General features: G+C 46.8%; 1 protein-coding gene across 2 annotated transcripts in view; it reads left to right on the plus strand.

The window, feature by feature from the left end:
• Window positions 1–20,297, plus strand: part of SSBP1 (single stranded DNA binding protein 1) — a 262,275-nt gene that overhangs the window by 103,422 nt on the left and 138,556 nt on the right. For both annotated transcript variants that reach the window (XM_069628751.1, XM_069628752.1), the window contains 2 exons: window positions 5,832–5,892; window positions 6,429–6,569. In XM_069628751.1, the coding sequence (XP_069484852.1) occupies window positions 5,832–5,892; window positions 6,429–6,569 (202 nt within the window). The remainder of the gene's footprint in view (window positions 1–5,831; window positions 5,893–6,428; window positions 6,570–20,297) is intronic.

Below are 20,297 nucleotides of genomic sequence, written 5' to 3' on the forward strand. Positions count from 1 at the left end.
CGGTGCGATCCACCAGGTGTAGTTGCTTGCTTCCTCACCCGGGGATGGTCTTGTACTCCCAGTCAGTTGCCAGCCACCCAGCTCTTGTTTTGTGTGTTTTAAATATATATAGGGTTGGCCATAGTGATCCGGGCACTGGGTTTTATTAGTGTGGTGTCAGGCACCACAGTGGAAGTGTCGTGCTGGGCAATTCAGCAATACAGGATTGTAAGCCCTCTCTCGTCCCTCGCATTCAGAGTAGTACTAACCAGTGCTGGGGCGTCCAGGTGGGCCTCTTGATCCGCTCGGGGTGATCACAAGCTGTTTGTTAGTGGAGAGAGGGAAGAGGATTTTCTATTGTTCTCCAATCCAAGGGGGGCAAAGAAGGGGAGAGGTCCTGGTCTTACCTCCGCCCAGGTAGCTGTTTTCAAGCAGGGTTATTGTATTGGTTGTGGGGTCAGAAGCTATCAAAGCACTGGAACTATGCGCAGGCCAACCACTAGATCCGCCATCTCCTAGACTTCTGTGTCCTCTCTTAGTTTGGGCGCTTTGTCATTCTTTGCCCTATTCGGGGGGGGGGGGGTAGTACTCACTGTGTCTGCCAGGGCGTGCTGGGCTCAGGTGGGTCCCGGGCGGCGTCAATGGGCAGGCACCAGCCGTCCCGTCCCTTCGTTACATGCCTCCCTTATTTGGGGCGGTGATCCGTGCGGACCTCCATGTCAGGTGGACTCGCCTCCTACATCCAGTTATTGTGTTGTGCATCAGCTGTTGTATGGGGCGTTTCATAGTTTGGTGGGGTTCTCAATTGTCTCACATTGCCCCACTACCACTTCTCTTATTTAGGTTGCACTGGTATTCGGTGTGCCTACGAGTTTGCCTTTGTGGGACTCCTCGGTCTGCTCTCCTCCATGGTCGGGTATCCGCATACTCTTCTGGTCCGTCTCTGTGGGAGGCCCAGAACAGGTTCAGTTTGTACGGGGCACTTTCAGTGGTTCACAGTCTGCGTATGAGACCGTGTGGTGGTTGGAGGCCAGGGTCTTCCCTCTCCGGCCCAGAGGCAGGCAGGGCGGTTGTCTGCTCGTTCACTCAGGGTGGATTGTCACGGTACCGGAGGGCGGCGGGCCTTTGGTTGGTTTCTGTCTTTGGGCTGCAGCTCCCACAGTCCGACAGATGCTGGTACTGCGCCAGGCACAGTCCACTTTGGCAATGCATAGTCGGCTCATCGGTGCCCGTCTCGCCTTCCGGTAGGACTATCTAACTCCACACGCTGGTGCAGTCCGATCCTCCCTGGTGTGTTGTATCAGCTGGTGATGTGGGTCAGCTGCGTCATTTGTGTGGATTCCCACTGTGTCCACTTTCTTGTGCGCTCCGATGCCTGGGGCGGGCACCCGCGCAGGCACACGGTTCATTTTTACGCAGGGACCCTGGACTGTATCCACGTCCTGCAGGGCACTTCCCGCACGGGTCGGTGGTCCCCGAATCAGGCTGTGTATTGCTCAGCAGCCCGTATCTCCTCCCTCGGGCACAGATGCAGGCGGGATGATTATGTCAGCTCGGTAGCTCAGGCAGGCAGCTCTTTCCTCTTGGTTATCTCGGCCTCGGAGCGCGGCAGATCGCCTTGCTGGTTTCCGCTTTCAGGCAGCAGGTTGTGCTTATTATACGGGCATTGTCGCTGCAGTGGGCACAGTCCACCTTGGGAGTTTTGTGCCGGCTCGTCAGTTCATGGACCATGGCTCGCCGAGCTGTGAAAGACCATTTCAGATGCTGTCCAGCAAACCTTGGGTCCCTTTTGTGGTACAGTCTCATACTGGTTTCTCCGGGTTCACCACGCCGCTCGCGGACATTTTGTTCTTTCCGTCCTGCTCTCGCACATATCTGTTCCACGGCTTCGGGTGTACTTTAGCAGCTGTCGCCAGTGTTCATACCTCGCCCGATTGTGCGCTATGTGTTTTCTCTCACAATATAGGTGATTCTTGTCTGTTTCTGTCTTGGATAGCAGGCTGTTTATCAGGATATATTGGGCGGTCTCAGGAGCTTCAGGGGACTCACAAACGCATCGCTCTGCTGCTGGCCACGCCCCTAGTTTTGACCTTTCTTAAGGGCGCTCTATTCGATTTTTCCTGGTTGCCATTACTTCTTGCGAGACCAGTGAGTGAGCTCTAGGCGCTGTCTGTTTTACCTCCCTATTCTGTTTTTTGCAAAGAGAAGGTGGCTTTAAGAGTGAAACGCTCCTTTCTGCTGAAGGTCGTTGTTAGGGAGAATTCTCATTTCTGTGCTAATGCCCTTCAACCTTTGAGACCCCCAGCTCTTTTGCTGGACTTTAGGACTTTTTAATTTTAACCCCAGAGTGAGTGAGCCCTTTTTCTCACTCTCTCATGTGTCTTGACCTGATTTGGATTATGTTTCCTTTTGTTTTTGGAGTCTGACAAACTCCATAGGCATCTACTTTTTGTATGGTGATGCACAGCAATTTCACTGCAGTGTCGCAGCGAAATCCTTTAGATTTCTCTTAAGGCTTAAATACCTTTTCTTGGGTAAACTACAGTTCCCAAGAATAGTAAAGTGAAATTGACTTTACATAACTTTTCGCTTTGTGGGTCCAGCACACCCCATTTTATGTGGAGTGTTGGGGGGGTTGGGGGAGGTTACTTAGTAGTCCCTTTTCCTACTTTAATCATGTGACATTTTTTTATGTGACCCTCACTACTTGAAATGGCTGGTGGCAGTGGTTTAATTTTCTTACCATTGTGATTTTCTACCGCAGGCTGAATCCTCAGCTGCGGTAGGCTGAATCCTCAGCTGCGGTATAGCACCCAATGGGTGACCATTGTGTCAAAATGCCCCTGGTCTTCTTTTTTTTGCCTTTTCGTGGGTTTTACTCTGCGTGCCAAACCGGGTTTGACCCCTTTGTTCGTTTTGCCGTTGGCAGGCTCTAGTGTGTCTGGCAGGGCAGGGAGTGAGGGAGCTGCCTGAAACGCCCCTGTCCTTAGTCTCCAGGGAAACCTGAATGCACCCAGTTCTGATTGGCTCGCTGTCTTTGCAGGACAGCCACCCTGCTGTGTGAGTGACAGCTAGGCTTTGCTTGAATGGGAGAAACCTTCATAAAAGGTGAGGCTTCTTGGACTGAAGACAGTCAACCACTGGGAAGAACAACCCGATGAAGAAACCATGAACTAAGCTTGCTGCATCCTCCTGAACGGTTGCACAGCCCGGTGAAGCGCTGCTGCTGTGCTGAAACTCCTTTTTCTGATCGACAAGAGAAGCTCCGGAAAGGATGACTTCTTCCCTTGGGTTAGTGGGACCAACTAACCCCGAGACAAACTTTGCTGGAAGACCTTCCCCAAATGGCTGTACTTCTTTGATGCTGCTGGAATCGAGTTCCAGGGGTCGAGAAATCCGTAGTCTAGTGCAACATCTGCAAGCCGGCCAAAAGCACAAGGAAGATCCTGAGGGCCCTCCCGAAGCAGGACGACCCAAGCTGGATTCACCTCACCAGAGTGCTGGACTCAAGGAGTGAAGGAATCCCGATCGGTGTCCCAAGATCCGCAGTGGTGCTGTTTACCGCGCACTGAAACTGCGAAGTGCTGCTGATCCGAAGAACGCCCTTAGCTCCCGCCGAACTGCTGTGCAGGAGTCCTTCAGATGTCCTCCCTCTTGTCCCCACGACTGAGGTCCAGGAACACAGGATCTGCATCACTGCAACCAGACAGAAGCCAGCTGGATCCTCTTCTTCTAACCTAAGGTTCTGTTCTGACTTGGGGGGTGGGGGGTACTTACCTCTAAGTCTAGTTCTGCTCTTCTCACTTGAGACTTGCAGTAGCTGCTTTTATAGAGTTGATCTCAGCTCCAACTTTCACAAGTGTAACAGCTTGTGACCCAACAGTGATTTTCTACAACAAACTCTTTAACTTTGTGCAAGACTTTTTGCTATCTAAGAAATGTCTCCGCTCCATAGACTCTTCTCCAATTGACTTTGGCTGTCCTGGCTCCCTGCAGACTCTTCTTGTCCATTGACTTTGATTCTTACTGTCCCTCATGGGTGATGCATTGGTTTATAACTACTATTGCTGGGAAAGGTTTTTATCTAGACTTCATTGGAAGATATAAAATTGCTCACATGCGTTGAGAACCTGTTTACCTTTTTTCCTTCCTTTAACCTTTCCTTTTACCAACCTCAGAATTTTACGAAGTACAAAAGTGATATATAAATGCCAATACTGTCCTAGTTAGTGAAGTCACCTTAGGGTGTGGGAAGTGTGTATGAAGCATCTGCAAAGAGTAAATCTACTTGCTTTGCCTTGATTATGAGAGTATTTTGAAGTGTATTTGTATTGTTGCACTTTGCCCTGTTTAAAGAATGCTTATTTAAAACTGACTGTTAAATAAATTTAATTATTTTACGAGAAAACCTTGTGTGTTATTTGGATACTTGTATTTGTGGATCTCGATGCTACAGCTCACATTTACCCCTCTTGAGAATAGTCTGGCTGCCCAGTCACACTACCAACTTGTGTAGTACAGGCCTATACCAATAGGTGGGTTACCTAATACCAAGAGGACTAGGCTGGTGTAGTCTCTCGCAGGGTTACTACATCAATTCTTGCCTAATAGTGGTCTTTGATTTCGATCTCTCTCAGAAGATCGATCTTGTGTTTTTGTCCTCCACCATATCTTTCCAAGGCAGAGGAACAATTCCATTGGTTAGACCTGGTGCATGCCCTTGAGTTCTACACCCCTCGAACGTGAGAGACAAGGAAGGATGATCAGCTTTTCGTGGGTTGCGCTGGGGCTCGTGCTTGCAGGGCATGTCACCAAACAGACCCTGTCTAGGTGGATCATTGTATTCATTTCAAAATTTTATGATGAGGGTCTCGGAGCCCATTCTACCAGAGGAGATGCTGCCACCTCTGCCCTGCAGAGAGGTGTCTCTGTCCTGGACATTTGCCAGTCTGCGACGTGGGCATCTTTGCACACCTTTGCAAAGCAGTACTGCTTGGATTCCATTGCGGGCCGGGATGCCTGTTTTGGTAGGGTAGTCCTCCAGAGTTTTCTAGTTTAGGTCATGTCATTGCGTCCTCCCTCCTCCAGATTTATGTATTGCTTTGTGAGTCTATCGTAGATGGGGAATCCATGGGAGGAAAGAATCCATTAGAAGAACAAATGACTTGCCTCTTAGTAATGTTCTTGCTGATGGATGTTGCTCCTTTGGATTCCTCATCACCCTGCCTATCTGCCCCTTGTGGCGGAGAGCTAGCACATCTTTCGTTCTACGGTGCTGCAGAGTGCAAGGGAAAAAGGTTGTAACCGAGGTTTTGCAGCGCTGATATATATACTGGCCCCGATTTGTCCTATCCAGTGCCGGATGCATCGATGGAAAGGTTACTGAAGAAACACTGCGTGGGGATAAGGGATATCATAGATGATGAATCCAGGGGAGGAACATCCATCAGAAGGACCATTACTGAGAGTTAAGTAGTTTGTTCTTCCGTGGCGGGCTATTTTGAAAACGGGGTAGGTTTAAGCTTAACACTGATTAGAATTTGTTTTTTTTACATGGCACTTGCTCAGATGAGCTCTTCCCGGGACTCCTAAATCTCAGCTTCAGGTTGAGAACAGGTCACAGGAGTGAGCAATTAACCCACTAAGCTAACTGATCCAAAGGGTCATGGACGCAGAAGTTGGGAAGAAGCAAGTTCTAGCACAGAAACGGAAGGAAAATAGTTTGGCGAGGCAAGACTGAAGCTTGAGACCATGCCGAAGCAGCCTGTGGGCAAAGTCTGGCTTTATAAGGTTGATGGTCAAATGTCATGGCTGCTTGGACACTTATCTCGTTCTCCTTCCTTCCACTCCAGATCCTCCGGCAAATTGGCAGGCGAGAGTTGAGCGATTCATCTTCCCTCGTTTTAGAGAGATGTGAGTAACCTTTATAAACTGTATGTTTTACTTAAGCCATTTAACAGGATACATGCATACAGTAGGGAAAATTAGATGCTTTAACTGTCCATGTTGCATCTCTGCTGCCATGTATGATGTTAATTCTTCAGCTGAAATGACAGATGGTATTGTGTTTCATATAATAGATAGACCAGTCGAGGCACTTGTGTAAATTGGGGTATGCTTTCTGTGGCAAACTCTCGAATTACAAATATTTTGAGGCTCTTTGCAGCCCTGAGCTTTTGTGAGTTAATTTGTGTTGATGTTGGACGAGGTTGGGAGATGTAAGACCTCTTACCTGGACCTGTATTCTGTCTGTTGAGCATGAAGGTCAGATGCTGCATGCTTTCATCCAAACCTGGTGGATTGGAGCTGTTGTTATTGCTGCATGTTTACATTCCATCAAATATGTAGCTGACGGTAGCCTCTGCTTGAGCTGATGGCGTCACATGGTTGTGTTCTTGGAATTTCTTTTGGGTGCCTTGCTCCCTGACTGTTTTCCTGAACTCTTTCAGCCCTGAACCGTGTGCAGTTATTGGGGAGAGTAGGCCAAGATCCTGTTCTGAGACAGGCTGATGGGAAGAATCCTGTCACCATTTTCTCACTTGCGACCAATGAAATGTGGCGGTCAGGTGAAGGAGAAGCCTTCAATGCAGGTGAGTGTTTACATAAAGTTGAACAATGACCCTTCAGTATTGCCTCTTGCATTTCCTGAAGATTTGATGTAGGGATTTTGATTGTGGCCACTTTTAGCACTCTTTAGATATTCAGAATTGTGAATACAACAGTCCTGAATAATCAAGTCAGAAATGCATCATGCTATTTGATAGAACTCTGTATTTATGGCAGATTTTAAGAATTGTGATTTGGTTATTTAATGTTACTTTCACTTCTTGATAGTCATTGCCTATTGTGTAGACCATTGCGTCTTGTGTCTGGTGTGATTTATGAAGATTTGCAACTGTATGTGACTAGCATGCCCCTTTATTGATAGTCTTTGAGAGGATGCAACACAACAGTGTTCGTGGCATCATTTTGCACCCAGTTTTATCATCCATTTCCTTCCTTTGTTTTAAAACAAATATATGCTTTTCTTTAGTCCTTTGCCACATTCCTACCTTGTTAGGCGTTTACTGGAAAGGTTTCTTTATGGTTTCATCTCCAAAATCAGAAATTGGAAAGTTTCATCCTGTGAAGTTTCATTGTGGCAATTGATCTTTTGTATTTTTCTTAGGCTGGTGGGCCCCCACCATACCTCCGCCCACCCCCCTTTTAGCCATCCCCATCTCTTCACACTCCTGCATTTCCCCCACCCATATGTATGTTTCTGGAGCCTCCTGTGAATCTGCTTCGATTAACATGCTATGCATAGTCCACCATCCAGTGGTTGGATCCGAGTATTAAATCTTCGTTTTCGAATTTGATAAACTAGGCGTTGACCGGTGAGTTCCGGTAACACTATACATATCCTACCTGTACAGGGACCCGCTATTCTTCACATGTATAATTCCTCAGATTGGTGTTTTTCCACAATCGGCTGGCAGCAACTTTGAGGCAGAGAGATATTTTTTATGTCATTTTAGACTTGAGGTAGGAACACTTGTGACTGAACGAGAGCGGTGGACGACACTGAGAGGAAAGATCAGCATTGAGGAATACAGTAGCGAGAGCGGGGTAGATGTATGTACATTCCCCGTTCAAGAATGCATCTCACGATCGTCCTTCTCATTAGTAAGGCTGTGTTGAAACCTTGATATCCATATGGAGAATACACTGTTTAACTTTTGCCCACAGTGCAAGTCTTAAGTCCCCTGGCGGGACAAGTTGTGTAATAATTTGCCACAAGACCATCCCGAAGAGCACTGCGAGGCATGCCACATTGGCAGAAACGTAGGGCGATATACGCATTATAGTCTGAGTCAGCACAGGGAGAGACCAAAAGGTTCTGAGATCAAGCTTCCAAATGCAGGGGTCGGGGTGACAACAGTACAAAGAGGCACCAGTAGGTTAAGCATTGAAGCCGAACCTTCATATCCGACAGCTCATTGAAACGAGCTATGCCGAATTCTCCCTGGCGATCGAGAGGCTGCTAAATACGAATCCAGTTGCAAAGACAACAGGATTCGAAAAGAGAGCACCTAGAGGCACTTAACAGTGAAACCGCAAAACGTACGACGTCGAGAACAATAGGCCCTGACGCAGAGAAGGAAGAGCATGCTCACAAAGGCAACGAAAAGAGCACCTCAAAGAATCAACCCCCATTACACAAAAAAAGACATAAACCGAAGGGACTACTTCCTTTCCTGACACTGTTAGAACAAAGGTGTTAGTGGACATGTCAGACTTGGATGAAGGGGGTACCCCAGGCATAGACATTTTCAAAGGTGAAAGCGTGATCCCTTATGCTCTGACTTTGCAGGATAGCCCTTGACCTCCAAAAGAATGGTTCATGAGGGAGATTAGATACACTATGGCCAAAATGGTTTCTTTTATGGAGAGCCATGACCAGACCAAAAATAGAACATCTGCTCCATCTCAAGGGGGAAATCCCTGCAAAAAAGACGAGGTTCCAAGACCAGACTACCTCCCAAGAGGATGCTTACTCAAGACATGAGTTACAGGAACACACCGAGGACTCCGACTCACAATTAGGCCAACAAGATTACGTGGAACAAGATTATTTTATATTGACCTCCCCAGATGAGTAAAACCCACCAGTGTCCTCATCCCCAACGAAAAAAGCTTACTTATACACAGGGAAAGACACACTCAAGCCTGGTAATCCGAACAAACTCTACACTTGACAGAGAATTTCTCTCGGAGAACTAATGCTCTGAACTTCTAAAACAGATACAGTCCCCTCTGCCTGCACTGGAAGGTAGTCAAGAACAAGGGTCTCCCTCCAGTCCGCACAGACACCCACACATACCAATAAGCTCACTCTCTCCTCTACACCAATAATAGAATGCAGCTATATACCTCGTTCAATTCGGCCTAGCTGCACACATACTTGTACACCTCCATGGTCTATAGAATGTAGCTATGCCCCACAAATAATTGGCCTAGCTGCACACATAATCTTATACACAAGCTCCACCACTTCCAGAATGCAGATACCGAGGACAATCTGCCTTGCTGCACACATTCTACTGATCTCACACAACTGCAGCACCATACTTTCTCCACTGACCTGAACTATGGTCCCCGAGGGCATTCAAACCACAGCGCTTTGAGAGCATACCAATGGTATATAAGATGCTATACAAATATCCAATAACAGAACAGACCTAGTCACTAGAGCAACACGGCGTTTTGGGCTAATGGCAGAGGAACCTACTGAAGAGATAGCTTATATGCTATAGGGAAAAAGAAAGGCGTCTCATTGTGTATATATCTACTTGCTTCTATTAGGACAATTATTAATCACTTTTTATTGAAGCCTGCCACCACTAAGGCAGTTAACCCAAGGGTGGACAAGTAATCTAAATCCTCACCCACAGACCCCAACTCCCTGTGGCAGGTACTGAATACCCCCAGTCAAGGAGAGTAGAGTCATATACGTGTGTGGGGAGAAAACGGCCCCTATGTTGTAAGGATTGCTAATGCTACGGAGCTCGTGGCCAGATATATATCTCAATGGGGATGGCATGGACCTTTTAGGGACTTCAACTTTAAAGAGCTACGAAAGTCCTCTTTTTAGGGGCTGTGTGGGTGAGGACAGTGAAAACCAAAGTACAAAGAGTCCCACAATACAACTTCCTTCCCTTGCTGATCAGAATGAGTCACCATAGATGCATGTCAACTTGCTTATGCTCGCCCCTTATCCAAAAAACAGGCGATAAACCATGTACTTATCAAAAATATACACATATTTTAATGTTTATCAAAAAACATATCACATTCGCAACTGAATTTTCTTAAAAGTAACACATCATTGTGGTCTAGACATGTCATGAACCACATATATCCGTGTATGACGGACCATTACATGTCACAAAATACACAACCGCCGGCCATTTTTCAAGTAAATCGAAGAAGGCCTCTGCGCCAACGTGGACGCCGACACAGCCGGCCGTCCCCACCGACCGCATTCGCGTCTAGCAACCGGGCCATCGAATACAAAGGGCGCTACCCCTAAAATATCATCCGTTGATAAGCATCCCAAGAAAGCATCTGTCGACGGCAAAGTTCTGGCTCCGCCGAAAACAACTCCTCACGATCAGCTCCTGGATTGGAGGATGGTCACTGAAAGCATCGCGAGGGTCTTCTCCGAAGACTCCCAGAAACGGCGGGTGAAGGATTCACCGAAGCCTACTGAGAAGGTCAAGGAGACGCAGAGACCTAGCGAAGGTGCGACGGGAGCGCCGGAACCCTCCCCTAGGTCGAAGGAGAGACCCAAAGACACTACTCCACTGTCTGGCCCACGAGACAGCTTCTCGGAGGGTGACAGGGGGCGGGGGGGTCCTCCACTTTGTGGGAGAGATCTCGACGCCTGGAGGCGGAGGAGGAAGTCTTTCCGCCCCAAGACCGATTTGGGTCCTCCCACTGGACCAGGGAGAGATTTGAGACCTATATGAATAGGTTGGATAGGTTTGTGTCCATTTCTGAGCACACCCCACCTAAAAGACCAAGGGATGTGTAATCCCTCAAGCTAAGGTTCCTAGACTTTTTGACCCCCAGGAAGAGTAACTGTATACATAGGACCTCACTGAAGAGGACCCTCATGTTGACACTCAGGACGATGATGAATTCATGGATACTGAGGACCTACAAGATCCTGGAGGGGGCCTTTGAGGAAGACCCTGACATGTGTGACCCACAGCCATGGCAGTCCCCTGGGTCGTCAACTCACCCTGATGCATTAGATCTGGCCTCTCCACAGACTACTCCTGTCAGAGAGCCTTCACCTGTGGATGATCAGCCCATGTTTAATGCCATGCTACGCAAGGCGGCTGCACATTTTCAAATCGATACGGGGGAGACTACCCCAGAGGTTGATTTTGTTGAAAAAATCATCAAAGAAAAGCCACCTGCTAGCCAGGCCATTCCTCTCCTTACCTCCATCAAGAGGCGCCTCATTCCCCCTTTGACTACACCAGCCTTAGTCAGGGGTGTTAACCCACAGATTGAGAAGCTCTTTAGCCCCTCACCCTCAGATCCTTTATACACTAGGGGTCATTCCATCCCAGATTCCCTGGTGGCGACCACCACAAAGAAAAGGGCGGGGGTTCTTCTGTCCACCAGTGAAGCACCCCCCTGATAAAGAGGGGAAAAAGTTCTATGCTCTCGGTAAGAGGATTACAGCCTCCGCGGCATTCGCTACGCGTATTGCCAGCAATACCACTCTGTTGGCTAGTTATGCTGATGCCCAATGGGGCCTGTTGCGCGAAGGCCTACAGGAAGTCCCTGATCCTCTTCGCACCTGTCTTTTGGCCACTGTTACAGAAGTCACTCAAGTGAACCAGAGCATCATTAAAAATACTTTAGATGCTGCAGAAACGGCTGTCATTTCCTTAGTCCACGGCGTACTCCTTAAAAGGCATGCATGGCTTTGGACCTCAGGGTTCAAGCCAGAGACACAGGCGTCACTCATTATCAAACCCCTGGAGGACTCCAACTTGTTTGGAAAGGCGATTGATGACGCACTGGAAACTGCGAAAAAGGATCATGAGACCTTAAAAACCCTGGACCAGAATCACAAGACCCCCCAATAAGCGCGGATATGGCAATAGGCACTTTTTTTGTGGCCAACGACAAGCTCCGCAACAGTATACCTCAGCCAGCAACTGGTCCTGCCCTCAAGGAACCAGTGGTTACAACACAGCGTACGCTCAGAGAGGCCAACGTCGTGGCAAAGGAAGGGGTCGGGGCCCTAATCCTAGAGGCTCCCCGCCCACCGCCACTAAATGACCTGATAATTCGGGATTACCACAGACCTTTGGGTACTGTCAACAATAGCCCACAGTTACTGTATCGAGTTCAGCCGGTCCCCAACATTCAGACCTACAAAGGGAAGACATCTCACACCAGAACACCTCATCGCTGCTGCAAAAAGGAGCCATAGAGGTCGTGCCTCTATCGCAGGTAAAGGAGGGTATTTATTCAGTGTACTTCCTTGTACCCAAAAAGGATCTAACCATGCGCCCTGTATTAGATCTGCGCCCAGCGAACAAATTTGTAAAACCTCATAAATTTCGTATGGTGACTCTGCAGGAAGTAATCCCCCTGCTCACACAGGAGGATTACATGGCAACACTAGACACGAAAGATGCATAATTTCATATTTCAATGTTGCCAGCGCACAGGAAATACCTCAGGTTCATGATAGAAGGCAAACGCCATCAGTTCAAAGTACTAGCCTTTGGCATAGCCTCAGCTCCAAGGGTATTCACGAAGGTACTGGCAGTGGCAGCATCACATCTGCGCAGGTTGTCCATTCCGGTTTATCCTTACCTCGACGACTTGCTCCTAACAGGGGATTCTTATGAAACATGCTTCTCAAATACCCAAAAGACTACAGACCTCTTGTTCCACCTGGGCTTCTCCATCAACGAGAAGAAGTCCAGTTTAGACCCCAGCCAAGTCGAGCAATTCCTAGGGGCTCTAATTCGAACCAGGGACGGCCTCGTCTTCCCCTCCAACGAGAAGGTCCAAAACATGCTGTTTCAGATCCTTGAATATGTAGCCCGTCGAGAGGTGACTGTACGCAAAGCCATGCGATTGCTAGGAATGATGGCGTCATGTATTTATTTGGTTCCTCACGCGCGCCTGCGCATGCGCCTACTGCAAGAGTGGCTCAAGGCCAGACAATGGGATGATCTACTGGTTTTTTTCGCAAGCCCTGGTTCTCTCGCTGTGGTGGTGGTCGAGGGAGAACCTCGTTATGGGGAAATCCTTCACCACCCCCGCAGTGGGAAGCCACTCTAACCACAGACTCATCCCTCACAGGATGGGGGCTCACCTGTCCCATCAGACTGCGCACGGAGTTTGGACTTCAAGTGTGGCATCCAAACACATAAACCTGCTGGAATTGTTGGCGGTCTTCAAAGCACTGAATGCCTTCCAGACACACCTACAAAGAATGACAGTGCTGATCCCCACCGACAGCACCACGGCCATGTACTACCTGAACAAGCAGGAGGGGCACTCACCCTCCAGGACTGTCCAAGCTGTCCGAGAACATCTGGAAGTGGGCTCTCAAACACATGTTCCTGTTATCACAACATGTACTAGGGGAACTCAATCTTCTGGCAGGCGGACTCAGCAGAGACTTCCCTCTACCCGCAGAGTACGAATGGCGATTACAAGAAGACATTGTCTCCAACGCTTTTGCAGAGTGGGGCTTCCCAGAGATCGACCTGTTCGCAACTCTGGAGAACACCCAATGCCAAGATTACACCTCCAGGTACCCCCAGAACCGCTCCAAAGGGAACGGCCTCTGGATAACATGGTCAGGGAAATGTGTCTACACTTCCTTCCCCGACCCCCCTCCTACTCCCCGCTTCCCGCCAGCTCCCCTTCTCAACAAGATAGTGCACAGGATGCACCAGGAACCAGTTACCATGATACTGGTGGCCCCCATGTTGGCCCGCTCATCTGATGGAGATGTCACTGTCTCCTCCAGTGAAACTACCCTGCCCATACAACATGTTGTCACAGGACAGGGGCCAAATGCTGCATCCATGCCCTCAGACCCTGAATTTAGCAGCTTGGCTCCCGAGGTCGTAGAATTTGGACATTTGCATCTCTCTGAGATGCATGGACATTCTCAGGGAGGCTAGGAAAACGAACACTCGTTACTGCTACTCTAGTAAGTGGAATGGTTCGTCAACTGGTGTAACTCAAGGAGCATCAACCCCGTTGACTGCTCTCCCACACATATTGTTTTATACCTGACTCACTTGCTGGACTTGGGTTTAGTCTTTAATTCTATTAAAGTTCACCTAGCTGCAATCTCCGCCTACACTACGTCACAACATAAGGTGTCATGGTGGAAGGTTCCAGTTATTAAAGCCTTCATGGAAGGAGTGAAAAGAATTCACCCTCCTATATCTAACCCAGCTCCCGGATGGGATCTGAACGTCGTGTTGACCAGGCCAATGGGCTCCCCCTTCGAGCCCATGCATAAAGCGAGCCTTAAGGATCTCACTCTTAAGACTGCTTTCTTGATAGCCATCACCTCCATTAGGAGAGTGAGTGAACTACAAGCGCTCTCTATCTTCGATCCTTTCGTAACAGTTCACAAAGATAAGGTGGTTCTACGCACACACCCTAGGATTGCACCGAAATTAATTTTCAAAGTTTCATGTCAACCAGTCTATAGAACTACCAACGTTCTTTCAAAACCCTTCAAACTTGGGGGAGAAGAGCCTGCACACACTCGAAGTGCGCAGCGCGGTCATGTTTTATATGGAAAGAACTCGTCCACTAAGAAAGACTAATCGGTTCTTTGTCTCAGTGGCGGCAGGAAGAGAAGGAGATGCAGTTTCCAAATCCACTATCTCTAGATGAATTGTCCAGTGCATCACTCTCTGTTTCTCTCTTGCTAAGAGAGAACTGCCCTTCAAGCCTAGATCACACTCTACTCGAGGCACTGGGGCATCCATAGCATTCATTGCAAATGTTCCCCCTAGAGTCCATTTGCAAAGCGGCAACCTGGAGTTCTGTACACACCTTTACAAAACACTATTGTGTAGATGCTCACTCTAGATCCGATTCCCAGGTGCGACAAGCAGTACTAAGACACCTTTTTTCTACTGTTCCTTCTCACAACCCACCTCCAACTCTGGGTACTGCTCGCTAGTCTATGCACAGCATGTGATTCTAAGCAGATTAACAAACATCAGAATACTTGCATTACTTACCGTAAAAGCATTTCTGATGGTTGTATCTGCTTCACATGCGCCCACCCTTCCTCCCCGCACGGATGGAAGGAACATAGACGTCTTATTACTTTCTCTCTTTTCTGTACTCGCTCACGTTAGTCATAAGGCTCCCTCATGGCAGAAAAAATACAAACAGAGGGACCTCGACGCATGAAGGCTTTTGGATACACTACATGTCACTATAGGGATAGTGTTACAGACAGGCCTATGTTGACGTCCCCTTTTTGACTTTTGAAAAACAAGATGCAATACTCCGCAGTGACCACTGGATGTCAGACTATGCACAGCATGTGAATCTAACCCGATACAAACATCAGAAATGCTTTTACGGTAAGTAATGCATGTCATCTTTCAGGTACCGTTTAGACACAACGATCAAAAAAATAGTGTAATGGAATACCTCAGGTTTATTCTAAGAACAGTGGGGGAGAAAGACTGTGTTTACTTAACCCCCTTACTTTGATTTTCCCAGATGACTGGATTGGTCAACTGGGGGTTGCTGGAGGTAGGTTTTCCTTCTGATGGTGGCACTAGCCAGATTCAGTAGCCATACGTGGTAAACGCGAATGTACTTACCAGAAATAACACAAAAATGGTCAAAATATAATTGCTGCCTCCAGCTTGTCTTTAGGCATATATAAAAGTAACCAAAACGTCCATGTGTAAAAGACTAGGCTGATAAAAGGTATCCCCACTAATGTTCCCTCTAATTATTTTTCTCTATGTGCGGGACCGGTGTACACCTTATTTTCCATGTGCGCAACTGACTAATAAGGTAAGCCACTTTGTGAGCTACCGTCCCAGAAGAGTGTTTGGAAAGGAATTTCCTCTTCCCAGCCACTACAATTCTTTAAAAATCTTACAAAACTTTTTCCAAACACATATGCTAAAATAAAATGTTATATGTGATTATACAGAAAACTCATCAACCAGTCAAAGACTTCAATATCTGCCACAGTACCTTGCAAACGTACTTCTGCGCAGAGACATATGTCAGCCTCATTACGAGTTAGGCTGTAAGTGGTAAAGTTGGCAGTAACTCCATTGCCGCCAACTTCATCACTATGCCGAATTACGATTTTGGGCCTGGAGTGACGGATTTGTTTCCAGGAAAATCTTGGAGGTAAATCCTACAACTCAACACCAAAATCGTCGGGATTTCCGCTGTGGTAATTCTGGCAAAAAGGCCACATTGAGTCCAATGGACTCAATATGGACTCCGTATGAATGGGGAATTACACTGCCACCACCTGCTGTAATCCGGCGGAAATTCCTCCGGACAAAGTGGCAGTAACAGTAATCAGTTTGGGTGGTATTCTGGCGGATTTACGGAGGGATACCGCCCCAAGTCGTAATGAGGCCCTGTATGTTTTATGCCACTGGAAAATCACTCATTTGTATTACAAAACACCAATATCTCTTGTCATAACTGATGTGGCTGCCAAGAAACTCAGACAGAATACATTTGCCGATGGATTAATGGCAATTAAAAGCAATGTGTCAAAAACATGCTGTTCAAGTGCCACTTTAATGAAGTAATTCAAGGGCCAGGAGAACATGCTTCTAATCATTTGTGTAAGGATGATAAATGCATCAGAATAACTGCACCTTAGAATATGATGATCCAATATCCCTGTGCCTCTGCTTATTATCCAAATTACGTTCTCACCAGCCTTAGAGCGAAGAGACATATGCACCATGCATTTTTACTCTGTAAAAAAGGATAATGTGCTTCACAAAAACGAGAAACAATGAAAATATCATTGCTTCAACCCACAAAGCTCCACTGATATTTTTTCGAATTAGTGACCAGTAGAGCGGTGGCATAGGAAGGAAGAAACACTAATAATATTAATGCCGATCTCAAAAGGAATTCATTTTGATTCCAAGTAGGGAGCAACATCTGATTAGAGCCCTGCTTGTACCCCTGACATAGCGAGTGAAGTGGCAGGGCACATAATTAAGTGTATAGTTTTGCCCACCCTTCCGCACCACAGCCTAGATAAAATTAAACAATAGCCTTAGTAAGGTTTATTATGGAGCCCTGTTGGAGAAAATCACACACATATATGCCTTTTAAGTTATTTGCATCAATTCATCAGAGATGCAACTGATGGAGTGTCTTCTTAAACTATGGATCCCTCCTCTTTAATTCTTTGTGATCAGTTAAATAAGATGCAGGGAGATGCTAGTGACCGCACACATAACACATAGTTATATTGAAAAGCCCTCAGCAATTCAGCATAGAAGGAAAAAGGTGTTGTCTAGATGGGTACTAGAATTTCCTATCCTTGGGCAAACACGCAACACATTTCCTTTAGTGTACTGCCGAAACGTCTGACTTGGTGTTTGAAAAAAGTAAGGGATTGTAGCAGTAAACACTCACTGGGATAGTTACAGACCCACAATACATTGTAAGACGTTGCAAGCAAGGCATATTTAGAAATGATGTGCATTTTAAGAATGTCATGACTCTGTATGTATAAAATTCATTTGCAGCAGTGCATACAAGATTGTTTGCAACATACCCCACCCTTATATCATTGTGTAGGATTACACAAGTGCTCAGTGAAACTTTTTGTATAGAAGCGAGTTACCATATAATGTGTGAAGGTCTATGCCCAAAGGAACTCTGAACACGTGGAAACGATGCAGATTGTGTGGAAAGCATTCTCCTGTCTGAATATCCGGTGCCCTGATACTATGGACTAGTAATCCCAGGCACAGTCCATACCCATTATCCCTTGTAGGCTAAGTAAATGATATTGCAATGTTGCTCTCTACTTATAGGGTAATGTTAGTAACGCTAAAGTAGAAGAAGATGAGCATCACATTTGTCTTTTTAAAATCTTTAGAGGGCAAATTAATATTTGAGTTTTATAATCCGTTAATTTACAAGGGGGGGGGGGCTGCTTCAAAGCACTTGTGTGACATATGTACAAAGAAGATGAAGTATGGGATTTGGTTACACATTCAAGTAGCCTGCTTACTTACAGTCCGTATCCGATATTTGAGCTGGTAGTTTGATTATATAGTGTGGGTGACGCTTTTGGTAAGGCACAATGAGTAACAAATTCTGGTGCGTGAACGTTATTCATGTTACAACAAACATAAAACAAGTGGGTATAGGTACACGCCTGCTAATCTTTCGCAGAGCCCAGAGAGGAAGAGTCCAGGTTATCTGGTATTATCTTAATGTACTCTGGGGCAGAAGTTAGACTCATAAGGTAAAAGTGTGGTTGAGTCGGGTTTAGGAGTCATGGGTGGGGAGGGAACATTTTTGGTTAATGTGTGCAGGCATATCTTGGTTAGATTCTTCTGTTCATGGAGCCATTTTTTAATATTAGTTTTTAACCTCTTGTGTTGTATTTTGCTCTTACGGATTTTAGGTGCATAGTAGTGTAATGCAAATTAGCATAATATCAAGTGTAGTTGCTTATTTTAAGAGAAAGAACATTTCAGGTAATTGCTCTGGCTTGTGCCTTATTGAATCTTTTTGAATAGGTGAGAATTGTCTGTGTGCGCTGCTAAAAACCTTCTGAGCCGCACCCAGAAGGAAGCTGGGCAAGCGCGTACAGCTTAGAGGGAACATTGCCCACTACACTACACTGCATTGTAAGATGCCTTTAGTTACCTAAAAGGGAAACATAGTTTCTTAGGACTGATGTCTGAAGTACTGGTCAGTTTCCCCGTAACAAAATGAGCAAAAGACCATGGGAGTGAAGCCGAGGGCTTCACTTCCCTGTAAAAAGTCAGGGCAGGGTCAGAAACAAAAGCAAAACGTTTCGGGGTCCATAGAACTATGGAGGGACAGTTGCTAAAAGAGGGATGTTTCCTAACATCCGGCAGCATTATGTTGTAGCTTAATGTTGCTGGGTGTCATGTTCGCTGAGCACCCATAACTTGTGATGTCAGTTTTGTGAGGCCAGAGTGGAATGTGTGGGGTGCATGGAGTGTTGAGGGTTCCAAGAGTGACTGTTGGAGATGAGCTGGCTGGCAGGGTTTGGATGACCAGTAGTCTGTCTGTGTGTGTAACGTACCTGTTGTGCTCAACTCCTGTGTTCTGGAAGTACCAGTGGGGCGATAAAGCCTACCTTACACACTCCAGGATCATGTGTTCTCTGTGCTTGCAGGGACACATCATTTTGCTGGTGACAAAGTGGTCTTAAATCAGGAGAGGATTGGACAGGAAATTTGAGGCACTCTGGTGGGGAAGCAGCCAAGATAGTACAGTCAATGCCCCCCCAAAGGAGCCATCCACATCAGTTTAAGGTAAGTCACCAAAGACGCCAGAGGGACCAGCCCTGAAGGGGTTAGGTTTACAATGGTCTGGAGGACTTCGTCCCATGTGGGTGATTTAGAGGCTGCCGTTGGTGTACTCGCTCAGCAGTTTTTGGGAAGATATTAGGACCACAACGCTGCCAAAGTAGCACTATAGGGGAGCAGCTCTTTGCAAGCAGTACCAGAGGGCGCTGACATCTCATGGCGGGCAGATGAGGGCCGAATGGGTGAGCTTTTGTGACCCATAATAGACCAGTGATCTGCCGTTTGGTCACCAGGTGGTGGTCACACACGTAAATGCTCTGATAGCCCAGGAGTTGGAAGTTACTTCAATGGCATCATAGAGCAGAGTGATCACATCAGGTGGCTCATCTTGTTGCTTGTATGGGCAGAGAGACGTTTACGTGGCGGCGGACCTCAACCCAGCGGGTGAATGCAGAGCTGAGCGCAGTGACAATACGGTGTCATGCGGATCAGAAGGCAGAAAAGAGGAAGTCGCGAGGAAGTACTGTAGTAACAACTGCAGTGGAAAAGTGGACTTTACAACTAGTGACCCAATAGTATCAGGAATGTACATGTCGGGGATGAAGCAGATTCATACGCAGAAGTTGGAGCTAGCGCCTGAGAAAATAAAGGGAATGTCCTGTTCACCACGGGTTGCGAAACATTCAAATGGCATGCCATGCCTTCTCACAATTGTCTTGTTTTCAATGTGACTGCATCTGTGGACGGATCAGGGGAGGTAGGGGTGGTGCGGCCAATGGGGAGCAATTTGTTTGCAAGAAAATATTGTGTTCTGAGTGTGAGCTTTTTTTTGCTGTGCTCCAGGAGTTTGATCCTGAGCTGTGGGTGCTGTTTCAAGAAATAAGAAATTGGATGGTTGGGACGCAGCAGTAGAGAAAAAAGAAAAAAAAGTGGGTATGCAAAATGGGAATACTGTGTTGCAGCCTCCTATATCGAAGTATGGGACTATGTTCTTTCGTTGGTGGTAATGGGCTAATGTTGGGTTCAGAGGCCTGTGTATAACATTGCTGTTATTGGGATTGTATTGTGGCCTCACGTTTAGGATAGGTAGGGACAACTGCTATTTTAAAGCAAAGGGGAGGAGGGGGCATTTTTGGTCTTGTGGTTGCATGGAGGTTTGTGCAAGGACATTGAGATTTTTATTTTTTATTGTGCATTTGGTTAATTGTTAAACCGTACACACATTTTTCATTA

The sequence above is a fragment of the Ambystoma mexicanum genome, chromosome 12 (genome assembly GCF_040938575.1).
Source record: "Ambystoma mexicanum isolate Mex_15411 chromosome 12, UKY_AmexF1_1, whole genome shotgun sequence".
Taxonomy (NCBI): Eukaryota; Metazoa; Chordata; class Amphibia; order Caudata; family Ambystomatidae; genus Ambystoma; species Ambystoma mexicanum.